Here is an 18,446-nt window from a genome sequence, read left to right on the forward strand (position 1 = left end):
TCTTCCGGGGGGACACCGAGGCGTTCCCAGGCCAGCCAGGAGACATAGTCCCTCCAGCGTGTCCTAGGTCTTCCCCGGGGTCTCCTCCCGGTGGGACGGGACCGGAACACCTTCCCAGGAAGGCGCTCCGGAGGCATCCGAAACAGATGCCCAAGCTACCTCAGCTGACCCCTCTCGATGTGGAGGAGCAGCGGCTCTACTCTGAGCTCCTTCCGGGTGACCGAGCTTCTCACCCTATCTCTAAGGGATCGCCCAGCCACCCTGCGGAGAAAGCTCATTTCGGCCGCCTGTATCCGGGATCTTGTCCTTTCGGTCATGACCCAAAGCTCATGACAATAGGTGAGAGTAGGAACGTAGATTGACCGGTAAATCGAGAGCTTCGCCTTGCGGCTCAGCTCTTTCTTCACCACGACAGACCGATACATCGACCGCATTACTGCAGAAGCTGCACCGATCCGTCTGTCAATCTCCCGTTCCATCCTTCCCTCACTCGTGAACAAGACCCCTAGATACTTAAACTCCTCCACTTGAGGCAGGCACTCTCCAGCCAGTATCAAGTGGGCAAGCCACCCTTTTCCGACTGAGGACCATGGCCTCGGATTTGGAGGTACTGATTTTCATCCCCATCGCTTCACACTCGGCTGCAAACCGTCCAAGTGCATGCTGAAGGTCCTGGTTTGAAGGGGCCAACACGACAACATCATCCGCAAAGAGCAGAGACGAAATCGTGTGGTCCCCAAACCTGACACCCTCCGGCCCCTGGCTGCGCCTAGAAATTCTGTCCATAAAAATTACGAACAGAACTGGTGACAAAGGGCAGCCCTGCCGGAGTCCAACATGCACAGGGAACAAGTCTGACGTACTGCCGGCAATGCAGACCAAGCTCCTGCTTCGGTTGTACAGGGACCTGACAGCCTTTAGCAAAGGACCCAGGACCCCATATTCCCGAAGCACCCTCCACAGGATGCCGCGAGGGACACAGTCGAATGCCTTCTCCAAATCCACAAAACACATGTGGATTGGTTGGGCAAACTCCAATGAACCCTCCATCACCCTGTAGAGGGTATAGAGCTGGTCCAGTGTTCCACGGCCTGGACGAAAACCACACTCTTCCTCCTGAATCCGAGGTTCTACTATTGGCCGTATTCTCCTCTCCAGAACCCTGGCATAGACTTTCCCGGGGAGGCTGAGAAGTGTGATCCCCCTATAGTTGGAACACCCCCTCCGGTCCCCCTTTTTAAAAAGAGGGACCACCACCCCGGTCTGCCATCCCAGAGGCACTGTCCCCGACTGCCACGCGATGTTGCTCAGGCGTGTCAGCCAAGACAGCCCCACAACATCCAGAGACTTGAGGTACTCAGGGCGGATCTCATCCACCCCCGGTGCCTTGCCACCGAGGAGTTTCTTAACCACCTCGGTGACTTCAGCCCGGGTGATGGACGAGTCCACCTCTGAGCCCTCATCCTCTGCTTCCTCAATGGAAGACGTGACGGCGGGATTGAGGAGATCCTCGAAGTACTCCTTCCACCGCCCGACGACATCCCCAGTTGAGGTCAACAGCTGCCCACCTTTACTGTAAACAGCATTGGTAGGGCACTGTTTCCCTCTCCTGAGGCGCCGGATGGTTTGCCAGAATCTGTTTGAGGCCAGCCGATAGTCCTTCTCCATGGCCTCACCGAACTCCTCCCAGGCCCGAGTTTTTGCCTCCACAACCACCCGGGCTGCAGTCCGCTTGGCCTGTCGGTACCCGTCAGCTGCCTCAGGAGTCCCACAAGCCAACCAGGCCTGATAGGACTCCTTCTTCAGCTTGACAGCATCCCTTACTTCCGGTGTCCACCACCGGGTTCGGGGATTGCTGCCTCGACAGGCACCGGAGACCTTACGGCCACAGCTCCGAGCGGCCACTTCGACAATGGCGGTGGAGAACAAGGTTCCACTCGGGCTCAATATCTCCAGCCTCCCTCGGGATCCAGTCGAAGCTCTGTCGGAGGTGGGAGTTAAAGATCTCTCTGACAGGAGACTCGGCCAGACGTTCCCAGCAGACCCTTACAGTACGCTTGGGCCTGCCGAGTCTGTCCAGCTTCCTTCCCCCCCATCGGATCCAACTCACAACCAGGTGGTGATCAGTTGACAGCTCCGCCCCTCTCTTCACCTGAGTGTCCAAGACATACGGCCGCAGGTCAGATGAAACGACAACAAAGTCGATCATCGACCTGCGGCCTAGGGTGTCCTGGTGCCACGTGCACTGATGGACACCCTTATGCTTGAACATGGTGTTCGTTATGGACAAACTGTGACTAGCACAGAAGTCCAATAACTGAACACCGCTCGGGTTCAGATCAGGGGGGCCGTTCCTCCCAATCACGCCCCTCCAGGTGTCACTGTCGTTGCCCACGTGGGCGTTGAAGTCCCCCAGTAGAACGATAGAGTCCCCAGTCGGAGCACTTTCCAGCACCCCTCCCAGAGACTCCAAGAAGGTCGGGTACTCTGCACTGCCGTTCGGCCCGTAGGCACAAACAACAGTGAGAGACCTATCCCCGACCCGTAGGCGCAGGGAAACGACCCTCTCGTTCACCGGGGTAAACTCCAATACATGGCAGCAGAGCTGGGGAGCTATAAGCAAACCCACACCAGCCCGCCGCCTCTCACCATGGGCAACTCCAGAGTGGTGAAGAGTCCATCCTCTCTCAAGGAGTGTGGTTCCAGAGCCCAAGCCGTGCGTAGAGGTGATCCCGACTACCTCTAGTCGGAACCTCTCAACCTCACGCACGATCTCAGGCTCCTTCCCCGCCAGCGAGGTGACATTCCACGTCCCTAGAGCTAGTTTCCGTGTCCAGGGATCGGGTTGTCTAGGCCCCCGCCTTCGACTGCCGCCCGATCCTCTCTGCACCGGCCCCTTATGGTCCCTCCTGTGGGTGGTGAGCCCACGGGAGGGCGGCCCCATGTCGCTCGTTCGGGCTGAGCCCGGCCGAGCCCCATGGGGAAAGGCCCGGCCACCAGGCGCTTGCAAACGAGCCCCAATCCCGGGCCTGGCTCCAGGGTGGGGCCCCGGCTGCGCCATGCCGGGCAACGTCACAGAACACAAGATTGTTTTCATCATTAAGGGGTTTTTGAACCGCTCTTAGTCTGACCCGTCGCCTAGGACCTGTTTGCCTTGGGAGACCCTACCAGGGGCATATAGCACCAGACAACATAGCTCCTAGGGTGACTTGGGTACTCAAACCCCTCCACCACATTAAGGTGGCAGTTCAAGGAGAGGCAGTCAGTCAGTCTCAAACTTTCCTAAATGAGTGGAAGGGACCACTAGATTTAGATAACACAATGATCTTGTTTGATGGGAAGTGCTTTTCAAGAGGGCTTAACAGACAAAAAGCGTGCAAAGGATGAAAAATATCATCAATATTCTTGTGTTCACAGCATTTAGGAAACGGGTATTTCGTAGAACAGATACAAATTTAATTAAACATGGAAGGCCATAAAGTATTATGTAATTTTTTTGGCCATGACATCAAGAATTCAACTTACATACTATCAAACTGATTATATTTAGTTTTTGCTCACTATGCTCTCAAAAAATGCATACGTTTGAATTACAGAACTCTAAATGTACAGGGGGTGGGAGTTGCTACAACTCATGACCTCAATATTTCTGGGGTCCTTGACACTGTGTTGGACTTATCCAAATAGACTAAAGGCTGTAATTGCTGCCAAAGGTGCCTCTACCAAATCTTGACTAAAGAGGGTGAATACTTATGCAATCAATTATGTAAATAATTTCGAGCAATTTGTAGATTTGATTTTGTCTTTGACATTTACTTTTTAATGTTGATCAATGGGGGGGGAAATGTGGAGAAGTGCAGGGGGTGGATAATTTTGCGAGTGACTAATTGAAATGAAAAAGACACAAAAGGCATTCTGGATAAACTATAAAGAACTGTGTAAAACAAAACGCTTAACAGAAGTAACTTAAATACAAAACAGCATGCATTATAAACACAGCCTCACTGTGAATCTTAACATAGAAACCGGTGTGCGTCGTCACCAATTAGATGTATTTCCAGAAGTAAACTTGATTCAAATCCCAAACTTGTTGATTTATTTGCCTTGATTTTATCCACCCTGTGTTACCTGAAAACGTGTGTATCATTAACGTTTTATTTTGTTGTAATAATTCTAGTGGATTTTATTTACTTTTCAGGAACATCATGCGGCTTAATGCGCAATTAAATAACTCAAGTCTTATGATTTTGTTTGAACAACATTTGGATTGACGGTCATTCCGGACAAGGTTAGCCAGCGCTTGTGTAAAGAGGGTGGATATTTCCTAATGTCGTAATCAAACACTGCCGGAAACAGGTCGTGCGATAGAATGCTCGAGATTCAATATGGCCACCTACATGAGAATGCTGGGTGCTTGCAAGCAGTCTTGTAAAAACGGGACAATGTTATCGAGAAACTACCCCAATATGTTTATAACAGGGGCTGTGCAATCTCTCCTAATCGAGTCATCTAGAGGGCCTGGAATGGTGGCCAAAAGGTCTTATTCCACGAGCGGTACACTTCAGAAAACATGCTACGGCCGCTTTGGTAACGTTTTCTCATCAGTTACAGGAGGTGAGAGGCTTGCGCAAATCAACCGATGGACCAGGATCACCGGTGTTTTTGCTGGAGAAAGAAATGTCCTGGGATGCAAGGCTTCGGCCAGTTGCAACCAGATACGATTTTTTGGCAACAGAGGTAGCGGCGCTGGCTTCTCGGGGGAAGACGGCTCAGAGAGCAGCGGTTCTGGGGGAGACGAGTCGGGGGGAGATGGAGTAACACCGTACACCTCCCCACAGATGACAGCTCTCACACCGATGCTGGTGCCGGAAGTGTTCCCCAACGTGCCTCTGATCGCTGTCAGTAGGAACCCGGTGTTCCCAAGGTTCATCAAGATTATCGAGGTATGTTATCAAGGACATTTGGATGACGCAATCAGTCATTTTTTAGTGTGCCACCTTCTAATTTTAGTAAATTCCGTCCAAGTAATTTAATTTCACCACTTTGATCATCTTTGCTGTCAATGTGGTGGGTATTACTGCGGATTTCATCATCCACCTGGGGCTGTTATTCAATGACATCTTTGACAAACTGATCGTCTTTCCCCTCCTCAGGAAATCATTTGTTTCTCAAAATGGAAGTTAGGCTACTGTGTGATCGCTCATGTCAAATATATCACTGTATTTATTTAATGGAAAAATAACATATTAAGCCTATTTCTCCCTTTTATTTTATCAGCCATTTAATAGATTTCAATCCATAATGGGTCCTCTGGTATGACATAAAATACAATATATATGTGTGTGCGCAATTATGCATTCAAGTTATTTTTATATATATATAATGCAATTTACTGGTCATCACTCTGTTGTTCCTATCTCAGAATAATGTATTGCCTTGCAGACACATAGGCTAGAAAAATGTGGCAATATATTTCAGATAATTGTGTAATCGAGTGTACCTAATTTTTAACACAATTTTTTTTTATAAATCCCAGACCTGGGATCAGATGTAATTATCTGTAATGTTGATTTAGGGTGATGATGTCACGGATGGTAATCACAGTCTCTGCTATCGAGGCCTTCATACATTTAAAAAAAAAAAAAAAAAAAACATTGTTGCTGTGTTTGAGTGTTTCATAGTTCTACCAAATTGTATCACCAAAAAGATACCCACCTGCTCCTTTCTCGGGATCTATCAAATAACAGTTAGCACCTCCTTTTGTCTCTGTCTGCTTCAAGATTCAATGCATTTTGAGGTCAGAGATGATTATTTGACTATTTTAAGTCTTTCACTCAGCTTACACAAGTCTGGCCATTCTCCTTTGACCTATCCCATTAACGAGGTTTTTTGGTCCCACACAACTGCCACTCTCTGGCTGTTTTCTTGTTTATTGCACCATTCTCTGTAAACTTGAGTGACTGTAGCATGTGAAAGTCCCTTCTGATCAGCTGGTTTGGAGATGCTGGAGCCACCTCTTGACAACAATCATACTATGTTCAAAGTTGCTTAAACGTTTGGTCCAACAACCATTAAAATGTACATATTGAGTTGCCGGGATATGATATGCCTATTTGGGTTAATGAGCAGGTTTACTTAATTAAGTGACCTGTAAATGCATTTCAAATATCCTCAAATACTCTGCTCTATAAGTTAAGTGAAAGACAAACATTTCTTTATAATTTTATGAATAGTGTGAACGGGTAAGTTGTTAACATCCACTATTTTGCAGCAGAACAGTGGATATATAACTGAGCCAGACAACAAGGGAAGTTGGGTTTTGTTGAATTTTTAGTTTTCTTTTCTGCCACGAATACAAACAAAAGATGGTAGAACAAAGGTCATCTCCCTGGGAGATGGCACTAAGCCTAACAAAACACAAAACCAAAACTTAACGGGATAAAGTAAGTCATTCTTTCTCTCACGGCCTCTCTGTCTTCCATCACGCTTCTCCTCCGCACTGTTGTCTCCTTTCTCAAGCTTCCTCCATGTCTGTGTCTTTCTCCACCTGTTGTCTCCTTTCTCAAGCTTCCTCCATGTCTGTGTCTTTCTCCACCTGTTCTCTCCTTTCTCAAGCTTCCTCCATGTCTGTGTCTTTCTCCGCCTGAGAAGCCACATCTGTTTTAAAGGGGGGATGGAGAAAGATAATTCCCCTGACAAGTGCCCGGTATTTGCTTGATAACCTGTTACTCACGCCTGCGGCAGGGCTACTGTTAGGCCACGGGCTGCGCCTCAACCCTGAATCGACACAGTAGATATTATAAGAAAGGATTAATCACTGAATTAGCCAAAGTAACTTTGAAGAGTTATTTAATGTTTGGGACTGGTCAAATTCAGTCAGTCACATTTTATAGAGCCCTTTTTATATCAGTAGTTGTCACAAAGTGCTTTCACAGATACTCAGCCAGAAACCCCAAAGAGCAACAAACAACAAAGTTGATGCACAGTGGCTAGGAAAAAATCCCTTCTAAGTTGGAATTTAGGAAGAAACCTAAAAGAGAAAGAGATTGTTTTTGGTGGAATTTATTGGGTGCTTTGAGTTTGACTCCAACTTGGCTACCAGTCCCTACAATCCAATGCTTCTTCTGAAAGCAAAACACAATTACTATATTATATTACATATTTTAGCAATCTGCATTCACATACAAAGGTTACATTTATAATAATGATTTGTTTGTGTTTTCACTGTGATTCATTGTACATACAGTGGAAATCTAAATTCTACACACTAATTGAAAATGCAGTATTTTGGAAGGCTGTTGTGATCATTAATCATGGAGCCTGATGTGTTTCTAGGTGAAGAACAAGCCGCTGATGGATCTTTTGAGGAGAAAAGTCAGACTGGCCCAACCGTACGCTGGCGTTTTCCTAAAGAAAGATGACGCGTAAGGGAAATATTGTACTGTAAACAACCATTTATTTACAGATTCTGCAATACTGCCTCATTTGACGTCCCTCTTTCTCTCTTACACCCTTGGTAATAAGTAATGAGTCTGATGTGGTTGAGAGTCTGGATGCCATCTACAACACGGGGACCTTTGTACAGATACATGAGATGCAGGATCTTGGTGACAAGCTGAGAATGATTGTCATGGGCCATCGAAGGTACGGATATAAAAACTTCTCTGCATGTTACATTGTCATATTCCATCTGTACATTGTCTTTCTGTTGAAAACATCTAAAATGCATGTAACAGACGAAATATTCCTTTCTCGCTGTTGTAGAATCCGTATCACCAAGCAGTTAGAGGTGGAGCCGGACGAGCCTGCTTCTGAGCATTCCTCTGACACTGAACCGGGGAGCCTGCTCAAGGCCTCACGTCGAAAGGCCAAGAGGAAGGAGCGTAAAGAGCCAGCCACCATGGCTGAAGCCATGGAGGAGAAGGTGAACGAGGCCAACCTGATCGTAGAGGCGATTCCTCTGCCCTCCTCTGATATCCTTATGGTGGAGGTGGACAATGTGGTGCATGAACAGTTTGAAGTCTCAGAGGAGGTTAAGGTAGGCATTTTGATTATATAATCTCTAATACATCCAACACAAATGATTATTCTGAAAAGATGTTACTTTAGAAAGTTATGTTACAAAGAGTCAAATAGACAATAAAACTATTGATTTATTTGACAAAATATATCACAATGCACTGTCATTTGTTGTGATTTCATAAGGTCAGCAGAAAGCATTGTATCTTAAAGATTGAATGATCACCAGTAGCCTGAATAATATACAAGGCCAGGCAACATAAACATTTTTTTTCCCTTTATATAATAAAATGTTACCTTTATGTTGGGTGAATGTAGACAAAAGAGTTGGCCTACAGTTAAATTAAATAAAGAATTCATCTTTGTGTGGAATAGCCTATAGGTACTTTTCATTTTTTATATAATGTTTTTAGAAAATACAAATGAATGTACTTTTTTTTTAATGAATGAAGGCATTGACAGCAGAGATCGTGAAGACCATCCGTGACATCATCGCCCTAAATCCACTTTACAGGTAATTACAGCTTTCTAGAAAAATATACTGAAGTTTATAATTATCATTCGGAACACCAGGGATACTGATGCTTACTGATGTCTTAATGATGGTTTTAGAAGGCATTAATAGTCTGGAATTCTTATCTATTTATTCAAACAGAATATATGTTACCAACACTCATTTCTGTCAAAGGGTTTGCACATTTTTTGGGGGCTTTTCTTTATAAATGCATGTGTCAGTCAAATGACAAGAGTATAACTGTATCTGTCGCTATGCAGAGAGTCTGTTCTTCAGATGATGCAGGCTGGGCAAAGAGTAGTAGACAACCCAATCTATCTGAGTGATATGGGAGCTGCTCTCACAGGGGCAGAGTCACATGAACTACAGGATGTCCTGGAAGAGACCAATGTAAGTGGACTGGGTTTGCCCTTACTAACCCAAATTATAATTTCTGTATAATATTTGATTTGCCTTTTCTCTTCAAGGATGATCAAACTACACAAATACAACATTAAGCATTTTAGTACACTCAGTGGCTATTTTATTAGATACTCCTATCTAGCATTGGGGTTTTCTTTGCAGTCAGTCTGATTTATTTGTGGCATGGATTCAACAAGGTGCTAGAGATATTTCTTACAGTCAGAGTTGCTTAGATCATGTGTCTTCCTCATTCTCATGTGTGGTCAAACAACTAAACCTCTTGACCACTTCTGCATGCTTTATACTGAGATAAATCCACATGATCCACTGTTTGCTATTTGCTTTAACGATCAGGTGTAAGTAATTAAGTAGCCACTGCGCATATATCAAAATAACATGCACATTTATTATATTTTCTTTGGAAAATATGTCATTTTTTACCACTCTCCTCAGATTCCCAAACGTCTCTACAAGGCTTTATCGCTGCTAAAGAAAGAATATGAGCTGAGTAAGCTGCAGCAACGCCTTGGCAGGGAGGTTAGTCTTCTCCTACTTTAAGATGTACATGACGTCTTCAAAGCATTACCTCAAGCTCTTTGCAAAATAAATGACACATTTTACTGTCCTAAATTCTACAATTCCCTGCACAGAATTAAACGCATTACCATTTGATAGTGTCTGAATTTTATTTTGCTGTGCCTCAGGTGGAGGAGAAAATTAAGCTGACCCACAGGAAGTACCTCCTGCAAGAGCAACTGAAAATCATTAAGAAGGAGCTGGGCTTGGAGAAGGAGGACAAGGATGCCATCGAGGAGAAGTTCAGGGAAAGACTGAAAGAACGCACCGTCCCTGAGCACATCATGGAGGTTATCAATGAGGAGCTCAACAAACTCAGCCTGCTCGATAACCACTCCTCAGAGTTCAAGTTAGTTTATGAACCTGCTGTCATATAGTGCAAAATGGAGTTCCTTCCATACTGTTTTACATGATTGAGTTTCAAAGCTTGTGTTGGAACTGATTGTTTAGAAAAGGGGAGCTTTTTGAAAAATGCTATCCCCCTAACATTGTTACAACAAACAAAATGTTACTTTTAATCACCTTTGCCCCTGTTGCGCAACCACATTTGTATATCTCTGCTGGTCTGGAAACCTTGTTATCCTGTTATACATATTTTTCACAACATTAGTCCAGATTGGAGGCTTAGGCTATACAATGTTTGAGTCGTAGCAGGTGTATTTTCTCTTTTTGTGGAACCAGTGGATCAAATGCCCCTTTAGACAAAATTTTTTAGAGAAAAGTTTGATATCTTATTTAAATGAACTTTAGTCAAGCATAGGCTTATAATGTCTTCAAATACTTTTTAAATGTAGTTCTAGTATCAAAGCAGGGGTTTCAAAGTAAAACATTACAGGTTTAAAGTAACATAACCACGTTATTAATCTCATGCTTTCAAAACTGTGTCGCAAAATGCTCTCTCCCACAGTTTTTACATTGACCTGATGGACACCTTATTTTGTGAATGTGCTGCTTGAGTGGTGGTGATGCAGTTTGTGTCTGGAACTTTTGTTGAATCCACACTACCCTTTATTCTTCCAATCATTACATCTTTATTTAGTTTCTCATGACACTTTTGTGTTTATTTGAAAGATAAACCACAGTTGCTTATTTTTTAAAAATGTTTTAACTGGGAGACAAAAATATTGTTGGATACACATTATTTCAAACTGAATTCATACTGCCAAAGCTCAAACCTATCTACTTCGTCAGGAATTATCTGTATTGGGAAACGGTGTGTGTATAAACATCAGCTGTATTGATATTAGTCTGACCAGCAGAGCTTTAAATAATTACTGTTTAAATGTATGTTTTTGGTTGCTTGATTACTTTTGACTAATTAATCTGTATTAACTCTGTTTGCAGTGTGACCCGGAACTATCTGGACTGGTTGACCTCCATGCCATGGGGAACTAATAGTGAGGAGAACCTAGAGCTGAAACGGGCCAAAGAGGTGCTAGAGGAGGACCATTATGGGATGGATGATGTCAAAAAACGCATTCTGGTGAGAGAATAACATCATAGCAGCATCAGGGTTACAATTTTGACAGTGGTAGACATAATGACCAAATAATTTCCTGTTATCAGGTTTTTCTTCCTCAATGAAAGACTAATCTCTCATGAACTGACTTTGTAAACCTGAATGTTACTGTAGGTTTTGACTAAATAAAACAATTTATTTCTTGTTAAATGGGGATTCATATAAGGAAACATTTCCTGTGTACCTCATCCATCCTTTCCCCTGCAGGAGTTTATTGCAGTGAGCCAGCTGAGAGGCTCAACCCAGGGAAAGATCTTGTGCTTCTATGGCCCTCCTGGTGTTGGAAAGACCAGCATTGCCCGCTCCATCGCCAGAGCACTCAATCGAGAATATTTCCGCTTCAGTGTTGGCGGTATGACAGATGTTGCCGAAATCAAAGGCCACAGGTGTGTACTTATTTGTAGTTTATTGCCCAATAAAGCATGATCCCAATTCAAATGCAATAAAGAGTCAAGTTGAGAGTATTTAATGTACATTTGCTTTGTAATGTTTAGGAGAACATATGTTGGAGCCATGCCTGGAAAGATCATTCAGTGCCTCAAGAAGACAAAGACAGAAAACCCACTGGTCCTAATTGATGAGGTGAATTATAACATTCTTTTTCAAAGCCTTCTGCTGCTTATGTGTTTAACTCAAGTTTTACGTCCTTAATTTATTTCTTCATTGTTTGTGTCACTGTATTTCCGGTGAAGGATAGTTTTGACAGTTCTGTGTTACTTGGCCCAGGTTGACAAGATTGGTCGGGGTTACCAAGGCGACCCGTCCTCTGCATTGCTGGAGCTTCTAGACCCTGAGCAGAACTTTAACTTCCTCGACCACTACCTGGATGTGCCTGTGGACTTGTCCAAGGTAGATGGACTCTTACACTTAGTGGCCCATTAAATAGGTGCACAATAACATTCACAAAAATGACTGTGGCTCACTATATAAAGCAGACAGACCGGCATGAATGCATTCAATAACTTTTTTGATTGCATTTTGGAATGGGCCAAACGAGTGACCTAAGAGAGTGCGAGTGTGGTTTGATCTTCAGTGCCAGGCCAGTATATTAGAAACGTCCACACTTCTGGCCTTTTCAAGCACAACAGTGTTTAGAGTATTCCTGTTAAGGGTGTAAAAAATGAAAAGAATCATCCAGTCAGTGGCAGTCCAGTCGTCGAATACAACTTAATGACAGGCAGAATTATGTCAGGAATCAGGTGCGCTAGTCATGTGGCGGACCATAAACAGATGTATTTCAGTGCAGTGGTGGGCAGAATGGCAACAATACACACAACTTGCCTGTCCTTGTCATGGATAATAATAATAACTATTTGTATAGCGCATTTCTAGTACAATTACTCAAGTGTTTTACTAACAATAAAAATACATTAAAATAATAATAAAATAATATACAGTCCCTGACAAAAGTCTTGTCGCTTATCTATTTTGTAGAAACACCTGCTACTAACCTGACTTTTAATTAATCAATTGGTGTTAGAAATAGCTCATATGAAAAGCTAAAACCCTCCCAAATGATGTTTAATGCACTGAAATAAATTAGTTTCACTGAAAAAATATTAACATTTAATCAAGACAGAAAGGTCAAATGTTGGCAAGACAAAAGTTTTGTCGCCTATACAGAAATTGAACAAATTTACTGCAAATACAAAAATATGTCAGCAAATTAAGTAGTGGTGCTGTGAGATCCAAATTTAATATCTTGTATGACTTCTTGTATGAGCTTGAAGGACTGCATCCATGCGGTTTGGCAAGGATTCATACAATTTATTGATGAAGTCATCAGGAATAGCAAAGAAAGCAGTCTTGCATTCCTCCCAGAGTTCAGCAAAATTCTTTGGTTTCAAGGTCAAGGTCAAGGTCAAGGATACTTTATTGTCCCCGAGGGGCAATTATTTGTACAGCCAGCAGAAAAAAACACAAAAACACAACACACATACACTTTCGTCTTCCATGCTTCCTCTTTCATCCTACGCTCAATGATGTTCATGTCTGGTGACTGGGCTGGCCAATCCTGGAGCATCTTGATCTTCGCCTTGAGGAACTTTGATGTGGAGATGGAAGTATGCGATGGAGCACCATCCTGCTGCATAATTTGGCCTCTTTTATGGTTGGGAATATAAGAAGTAGCTAAGATTTCTTGGTATTTTAGACTATTGATGTTGCCTTCCACCCTGCAGATCTCTCGCACACCCCCATACTGGATGTAACCCCAGACCATGATTTTTCCGCCACCGAACTTCCATGCGGGCTCCAGTAGGTCTCCTGCAATATTTGCGGCGACTGTGGTGTAATTCAACAGAAGATTCATCTGAAAAATCCACCTTCTTCCACTTTTCCAGCATCCATCCTTTTAGCAGGCTGTGGGCCTTGGCAAATGCCACACGGTTTTTCAATTGTCTTTTGTTTAGTGCTGGCTTCTGGGCACTGATTCGACCATGGAGGCCATTTCGAGACAGAATCCGACAAACTGTTCTGGTTGACACAGGGACTTCAGGTGACCAGGTCTCGTGTAGCTCTGCTGCAGGGGAAAAGGGGCTGGCCTTGGATTTTCGAGCCAACAAACGGTCCTCTCGAGCAGTTGTCTTGCGGGGTCTGCCTGACCTGGGCTTGTCAAAAAACGTCTCCAGATTCTTCAAATGTTTTTTTTATCCTCTGTACTTGACGCTGAGACACATTGAAGGTGTCTGCCACATCAGCAGTGGATCTGATCTTCAGCCTCTTGATAATCAAAACTTTGGTGTCAGGGTGAATCTTAGGCATGTTTGCAGAGGTCTAGTTGCAGTTGATGTGAAGGTCTAGTTTACTGGGGTTGTTTTTATACACACCTGAGACCTAATTGATCCATTATTAGTCACAGGTGAAGCTCATATGACAAGGCGACAACACTTATGTCTTTGCAAAAATTGACTCAATGGGCTTTACCAAGCTGTGAATATTAGAATACTTTTTGACAGTTTCGTTTTGCACTGAAACATTATTACCAAAGCTGTTGGGATTAAAATGAGCCATTTCTTGTAAAAACATCTTGATTAGAAATATATTTCAGCGGCACTTCAGGTCAATTTGTACACAAGCGACAAGACTTTTGTCAAGGACTGTATATAAAACATATATATTACAAAGGAAGTAAAAATAATAAAAAATATATAAAATCACAATAATAAAATATTTGTAAAAGCCATGTTATAAAAATTCGTTTTTAGGTAAGATTTAAAAGAATGCACTGATGTAGCATCTCTGACATTCTGTGGTAGGCTGTTCCAGAGTCTAGGGGCCCGTATAGTAAAGGCCCGATTCCCTTAGGTTTTCAGTCTAGACTTCGGAACAGCCAGAAGTCCTGGGTTTAGCATGTGTCTAATGTAATCAGGTGCCAGACCATTTAGTTTTTATATTCACTGTACTTGTCTACATCTAGATAGACCCACCTACATCTTTTGGCCAATCCTCATCTTATTAGGCTTCAGTGGTTGTAGGCTTTTGTTACAGGCCAAAACAAATTATAGGTAATAATATTTAAGTCTAACTGTTGTGTACAAAAATTATTTCCAGGTTCTATTTATCTGCACTGCCAATGTGACTGACACCATCCCAGAGCCCCTCAGAGACCGCATGGAGATGATCAACGTTTCTGGATATGTGGCCCAGGAAAAACTAGCCATCGCTGAGGTAATGCATTAAATTTGATTAAATCAAACCGCTGTCTCAACATACAATGCATAGTGAAGAGAACGTAATTTTTTTTTTAAATAAGCTATATAAAACATCCATCCTATCTTAAATCAAACATTGATATTTCCATCCAACCATTTTTATGTGAATAAAGTACTAATGGAATAACATTCTGCTCATTTCTGATAAATACTGAGGTTCTTAATGTTGGTAACATGACAATTGATGCTTTGCTGCCAGTTGACAAGATGATACATGTACTTTCTTGCTGTAACTCTGTATTATCTTTTCATCTCTCTCTAACAGAAGTATCTGGTACCCCAGTTACGAACTCAGTGTGGGCTGACCGAGGATACAACCAACATTTCCCCAGATGCTCTGAATCTTCTTATCAGACAGTACTGCAGAGAGAGTGGAGTCAGAAACCTACAGAAACAAGTGGAAAAGGTCAGCCCAACCATCACCTTCTGACGTAATGTGTTAGTGGCTATTCTCCCCTTTCTGTTTGCGTAAAGCACTGTATTTAAAATCCTGTATTTACACATTGCTTATCCTTATGGATTGTAATTTGATACTTTTAGGCTAATGAATGTCCTGTTTGTCATCTCAAAATCAACTTCAGCTTTTAAAATGTCTTTGGCTAGCTTCTATAACAGCACTTAGCATTTTACCTTAAAGCTCCTTCGGTGAGTTACGTGGCAGTGACTTGCTATATAAATCAGGCCTACAAGCATCAAGACATTTAGTTGATGTTTGATTTAAAGTTTAGAAAAAAGGCAAAATGAGTGACCTAGGCGTCAAGCCTTATGTTTTTCTCAGTTTCTCCAAAATGCCCACCCTCCTAGGTTTTTCACACACGACAGTGACTAGGGTTTAGCATCCATGCCAGATACAGGCAAATAGCTATTCTATAACAACAGCACCTGGGAACTCTTATGTCAGAAATTCCAAAAAACAGTGCCTGCAAAAAACATGTGACAAGATGACACCCGCTCAACGCTGAGCTTCTCACAGCACTTTATTTTCCCATTAATCACCCAAACGTTTCATATCCACAGAAGGCTTCGGGTACCCTTTAATCTAAAGAACCAGCAACTAAGTTTATAATATTAACGACTGTCCGAGCAGTTTTCAAACCAACACTGTACATATAAGGACCAGCGAGTGTTTTTGAATCGAAATGATCAAAAACATGCCCTGTGACTGAAAATGATAGACCTCAGGATGCTTCTGATGTGTCCAGGTTTTCCGGAAAGTGGCATTCCGTATTGTGAGTGGGGAGGAGACAGCGGTCCAGGTTACCCCTGACAACCTGCAGGACTATGTGGGCAAACCCATATTCACCGTGGACAGAATGTATGATTCGACACCACCTGGCGTGGTCATGGGCCTGGCATGGACTGCTATGGGTAAGGAAGATCCGATACATGCAAGAGTTTCCAAGCGATATGCAATGACAACCATACAAACAAGTTTCCTCCCCTTTCCCTTCAGGTGGAACCACGCTGTTTATCGAGACGTCCCTGAGGCGGCCTCGGGACACTGGGGTTAAGGACAAGGATGGACCCAGGGAGGGCTCCCTGGAGATCACCGGGCAGCTGGGCGATGTGATGAAGGAGAGCGCCAAGATCGCCAGTACTTTTGCCAGGGTGTTTCTCATGAAGCAGCAGCCAGACAACAATTTCTTTTCTGGTTCCCACCTCCATCTGCATGTCCCTGAGGTAGGCTTTATGTCACGGCAGTGTCTTTCCAGACCCGAAAAAGGTTAATCACGTACACCCGCACATTCTCCTCACACAAACTGTTATAGTTTTCATGTACTGTCATCTCAAATCTGCACATCATACCCAATACAGAGTATGAAAGCAAAACCAACATCCACTCTAGACAAACCGAAACACTGGTGTTCCTACATGCATTACCAGATATCTCCCTGTATCCCTAACTGACATGTTTGTTTACAGGGTGCTACTCCCAAGGACGGGCCCAGTGCCGGCTGCACCATCGTCACGGCCCTGCTGTCCCTGGCCACCAACACACCGGTGCGGGAGAACGTGGCCATGACAGGCGAGGTGTCCCTGACCGGAAAGATCCTGCCGGTGGGAGGCATCAAGGAGAAGACCATCGCTGTGAGTCACAGAGCTTTTATTAAAACACCCTGTTCATTTACCAAGGAGATTAGTGCAATAGCTTTTCATGAGGACAAAAACCTAGCCTTTTATACTGTTATAGTTTGTTAATGTTTTCTATACCCACAGTGCCATACAGAATCTTTCCTCACTTGTCGCTATTTTTCCCCAGGCGAAGCGTGCAGGTGTGACCTGCATCATCTTACCGGCAGAGAACAAGAAAGACTTCTCTGACCTTCCAGAGTTCATCACTGAAGGCTTGGAAGTTCACTTTGTGGATCATTACACAAAGATGTACCCCATTGTCTTTCCAGAACAATGTAAACACTGAATTACATGAACCTATGAGACTGACACTGATACCTGAGCTGCTACCACTGTTATTAGGGATGGACACAACAGGATAGTTAATGTTCTACAGTGAAGGACGTTCGGGCAACCAGATATTTTCTGAAGGAGGATTTTCAGATCAATGATTTGTTTTACTTTCACTTGCCGTTAAAGTACCACTTATACTGAGAGTGTGAGACAGCTCTGTCGTCAGTGGTTGTACAGCTGATCAGTTGGACTACATAAGGCAGGGGGTATGTTCAGAAGGGTGAAACATTTGGATCTTTTCAGATAGAACTGTATGGTGAATTACAGGTACTGTCTGTCCTGTAAAATAGCTAAAGAAGACTCTGGGTTACAACAGTTGAATACAAAGATCCCCAAAAAACAACAAACCGTTGGGGTCATGATGTTGCTGCTACGCAGCCTAGACTTACTAGATCTTTTTATTTACCAAAAATGTATGTTGCATTTAATCTGTTAAAATGAACTTCCGTACTGTCATTTTTCTTTGTTTGCTAACACATTTTCCCCCACTTGAACAATAGGTAATTTAACAATGTTTTTTTGCTTTCATATAATTGGCTATCCCAAACCATTTGAAACCTGTGGCTTCAGAAAGTATTCAGATCCATTCACTTTCTCCACATTCTGTTATAGACTGAATGTATATTTTATTGCTATTAATCTACACACAATACCCCAAAATGACAAAGTGAAAAAAACGTTTTTAGAGATTTGTGCCAATTTATTGAAAATAAAATATCTAATATAAGAATTCAGACCTTTTTTCAGTAGCTTGTGGAAGGGACTTTGGCAGTGATGAGTTCCTAGTGTTCTTTGAGTATTCCTCTACCAGCTTTCCACACCTGGATACTGGCAGTTACGCCCATTCTTACTCTCAAGCCATCAGATCAGGAGCATTAGTGAAACCCAATCTGGTCTTCCCACAGATGTGTACTGGCTTTGACTTCACCACCCACAAACGTGTCCTGGCCATGTGCCTCACTGTCATTCTAAGACTCATCTTCACCCCAGTTCGAGGACCTCTTTTTCTGTTTATTGCTCCCTCAAACATGCCCATTCTCTTAGTCCCTGCTGCTCAGAAGCATCCCCAGCATTTGCCGCAGATGGGCTCAAGTTCTAGAGACATCAAGTGTAACCAAAAAACAGTATGTGTAAGAGCTCAGTTTGGGGAGTCTTGTCAAAGATATTAAGGTTTCAGTTTTTCCATTGTCAAGAAATTGACATTCAAACATAACTGTCACTTTGTCATCATTACGGT

At 43.3% G+C, this 18,446-nt stretch overlaps 1 protein-coding gene across 1 annotated transcript; it reads left to right on the forward strand.

Annotated features, from left to right (window-relative positions):
* Window positions 1–4,333: 4,333 nt before the first annotated feature.
* On the forward strand, window positions 4,334–17,651 carry lonp1 (lon peptidase 1, mitochondrial). Its single transcript, XM_010905779.5, has 18 exons — window positions 4,334–4,943; window positions 7,336–7,424; window positions 7,525–7,644; window positions 7,765–8,038; window positions 8,472–8,533; window positions 8,794–8,923; window positions 9,389–9,472; window positions 9,640–9,860; window positions 10,856–10,994; window positions 11,238–11,416; window positions 11,525–11,612; window positions 11,757–11,879; window positions 14,583–14,699; window positions 15,009–15,149; window positions 15,946–16,111; window positions 16,197–16,423; window positions 16,667–16,831; window positions 17,004–17,651. Exons 1-18 carry the CDS (start codon window positions 4,386–4,388, stop codon window positions 17,160–17,162), a joined length of 3,042 nt encoding a protein of 1,013 aa, XP_010904081.1. The 5' UTR covers window positions 4,334–4,385; the 3' UTR covers window positions 17,163–17,651.
* The last annotated feature ends 795 nt before the right edge of the window (window positions 17,652–18,446 follow it).

The sequence above is a fragment of the Esox lucius genome, chromosome 8, assembly GCF_011004845.1.
Source record: "Esox lucius isolate fEsoLuc1 chromosome 8, fEsoLuc1.pri, whole genome shotgun sequence".
Taxonomy (NCBI): domain Eukaryota; kingdom Metazoa; phylum Chordata; class Actinopteri; order Esociformes; family Esocidae; genus Esox; species Esox lucius.

What these genes read in the sequence shown, in the direction of transcription:
- lonp1 (XM_010905779.5), top strand. Translation starts at nt 4,386, where the DNA reads ATGGCCACCTACATGAGAATGCTGGGTGCTTGCAAGCAGTCTTGTAAA. An exon ending in ATGTCCTGGAAGAGACCAAT is followed by an intron (nt 8,924 to 9,388) that starts GTAAGTGGACTG and finishes CACTCTCCTCAG; the next exon opens with ATTCCCAAACGTCTCTACAA. An exon ending in ATGTCAAAAAACGCATTCTG is followed by an intron (nt 10,995 to 11,237) that starts GTGAGAGAATAA and finishes TTTCCCCTGCAG; the next exon opens with GAGTTTATTGCAGTGAGCCA.